The following is a 3,104-nucleotide window of genomic DNA, read 5'->3' on the forward strand; positions in this document are numbered from 1 at the left end:
TTTTTCACACAGGGCCATGTAGCTTTGGATTTTTTTCTTCCTCATTAATAAAACCCTTCATTTAAAAACTGCATTTTGTGTTTACTTGTGTTATCTTTGACTAATGTTTAAATTTGTTTGATGATCTGAAACATTTAAGTGCGGAAAACATGCAAAAAAGTAAGAAATCAGGAAGGGGGCAAACACTTTTTCACACCACTGTATGTGTCAGTTGTGTCTAAACAGAGAGCAGAGAGATGAGCAGAGCCACACACACCCACACTCACACATACACACACAAAAACTGGCAGAGACAGAGCTCTACATATGAGCAGAGAGCAGAATTCCTTGCTGATCAGCACGGAGAAATGGCACTTCTGGTGTGAACAGCCAGACAACTGCTGACGGCGGCTTCACGACAATCAACACTTTGGGGCATTGCTGCGTCCAGCGTGAAGCTGGTGTTACCCCTCACAAGTGCATCAAAATTAGGTGTGCTGAGTCATCTAGTGGGCCAGATTGGACTTTTTGGTGGGCCAGTTGTGGTCCGTGAGCTGTATGTTTGACACTCCTGTGCGCTCCTGTGCTAGAGCTTTGTTGTGTGTTTCAGGCCTGGTACAGTGGCTTTGAGAGAAATCCGTCGGTACCAAAAGTCCACTGAGCTGCTGATTCGTAAGCTGCCCTTCCAGCGCCTGGTGAGGGAGATCGCTCAGGACTTCAAGACTGACCTGCGTTTCCAGAGTGCTGCCATTGGAGCTCTGCAGGTGTGTGTCCACAAAATATATTGATGAAGTTCTATCAGTATGAATTCCATGTTGTAAAACTGGAATACTTCTCCTGCTGCTATGTGTTGTCCCCCCCTCTCCCTGCAGGAGGCCAGCGAGGCGTACCTGGTGGGTCTGTTCGAGGACACTAACCTGTGTGCCATCCATGCCAAGCGTGTCACCATCATGCCCAAAGACATCCAGCTTGCACGCCGCATCCGTGGAGAGCGCGCTTAGACGCACTCCCTAATGTTTCTCCTCTGTCCTGTTTTTCTTTACCCGTCCCTGCCCTCACTCCTTTATTCTACTCCACCCACCCACCCCTGTCACCCTCCCTCTCCTGCCTGCCCAGCTTCTCAGTAGACTTTAGAGTAATCCTGATTATGAAGAGATAGAAATATGTCGAAGTCTGGTCTCTCATTGGTTTTTTGTCTTCACCAAATGTTTTAGGGTACCTTTTTCGTGCATGTAAAGGCTTTGCAGATCAGAGGCACATGTGCACACATAGTCAGACATGCGTCTCTGAGTTTGGGTGGTACCTCCAACATGAAGCCCATCCTTGAGCTCACCTGGATTCTTCCAGGGTAGGTGGCCAGTGGGTGTGGTTTGTGTGGCAGACAGGGCTGAAGCAGAGGGATGTGGCCAAGGGGCTAGTCTGCTTAAGGGGAGCTGCAACTTCCACAGCAGGGTGCTATTAAAGCTAGTCCTGAGGCCTCTGCCCCATCTGAACACCCTCCTCCCCTCCCCTCTCGCCCAGTCCGTCCCTCTACACCCCATCTCCCCCCATGCTCTGCAGCTGCAGCCAGACGGCTCGCTTTACCTTTTCAAACCACCTCCTTCATCTCTGTAATGTGCACTGGGAGGGGACGGCGGTCTGTTGATCTGTTTGTGTGGATGTGTGAGCTCTGATCTTTAAACCACTTGTACTCAACACACAAAAATCTTTTGGTTGCTTCAGAATATTGATTATCGTTGTTGATATGGTGTCTATTTTTTTTACACTTATAATTCATGGACGAGCATCTCTTCTCTTTACCACTTCCAAAATCATGAAATTAAGAGAAAAAAAGCAATTAATATTGTCATCATGGTTATCATTTGTTTGTTTTTTTCTTTTTTACAGTGATCTGATTTGCTATAGAAAATCAGGAAGGGCTTCTCTGTTTTCCAAGGCAACTTCTATTCTAATGGCAGCCACAAGGGGGCGATAGTTTACCATCTCCTCTGTTCAATTGTTCACTGTAGATCAGTCATCACATTCTGCTCCTGTCTCTCTCTCTGTCTTTTTCTCCACAGATAGGTTTTAGTTTTCGTCACAACAGTATGAATTGACATTATAGTGAAAGTTACACTCTGCATGTTTAGGGTCTGTGTGTCTCCTGCTCTCTGTAGATCTGCACATATAATCTGTCCCTTTCTCAAAATTTGTGATACACAATATAACCTCATATTTGTTTTCTTTTATATTTTTCTTATTCCTCAAGATTTTCAGACGTATAAATAAGCCAATCTTTGTATTTTCCAAATTTCTCATATTAAGGTGGTAATAAATAGGTGTTAAAACAAACTGATGCTAGTCGTTGTGATTTATTTGCTTTACAGTGTTTGACTGAGCCACTGATTTGCCACAGTGACTTTCTAAAACAAAGGTTGGGTGTGAGTAAGTGCAGTGTGCTGCAGTGATCAGTGTATAAGAAGCAGACTGCCACATGGGAAACTAAACAATGAATGACACTAGACACACTCCAGCCAATAGTTTTTTTAATGGAATAAATAACTATCAAATCTGTTTGTCACATTTAAGCAGAAGACAGTTAATAAAGGAGAGGAGAAAATTTACCCAATCATTAAGATATTAGCACAAGCATATAGTAAGGCCACACCCAGGATACTGTCAGTCCTGTACTGCTGTCTGGTGGAATCCAGACATGAGTCGGCATATGTAAAAACCAAATGGGTAGAAGAGCTGAATGACAGAATCCCAGAAAGTGTGTGCTATGACATGGACATTTCACCTGAATGCTACAAAATCACAGGGGTGGAGAGAATTCATTTGGAAGATTTTATCTCAAATGAAATTAAATGCAAACAAACAAAGATTCAACAACCATCCTGGAGACTATGTAACCAAACCACACACATTTTCTGGAGTTGCATGAAAAAAAAACAGCCTTTCTGGGATGGTATACATTCTGTTCTTTGTGAGGTCTTGGGTTACAAAATGTCTTGTACTGTACTTAGGACATATGGAGGGAACTATGCACAAGAGAGACCGATATTTGGTCAAGATCCTCCTTGCTGCCAGAAAGAATGCAATCACAAAGAACTGTCTGTAGAACGATGCTCCAAATCACAAACAAT

The 3,104-nt window shown here is 43.7% G+C and overlaps 1 protein-coding gene across 1 annotated transcript in view; it reads left to right on the forward strand.

The window, feature by feature from the left end:
- h3f3c (H3 histone, family 3C) overlaps positions 1-2,310 on the forward strand; it is a 13,609-nt gene extending 11,299 nt beyond the window's left edge. Inside the window, exons 3-4 of the mRNA XM_050036385.1 lie at positions 590-743; positions 852-2,310. Coding sequence (XP_049892342.1) covers positions 590-743; positions 852-980 — 283 coding nt within the window. The 3' untranslated portion in view covers positions 981-2,310. The remainder of the gene's footprint in view (positions 1-589; positions 744-851) is intronic.
- Positions 2,311-3,104: the final 794 nt, after the last annotated feature.

Source organism: Epinephelus moara, chromosome 3, assembly GCF_006386435.1.
Source record: "Epinephelus moara isolate mb chromosome 3, YSFRI_EMoa_1.0, whole genome shotgun sequence".
Taxonomy (NCBI): domain Eukaryota; kingdom Metazoa; phylum Chordata; class Actinopteri; order Perciformes; family Serranidae; genus Epinephelus; species Epinephelus moara.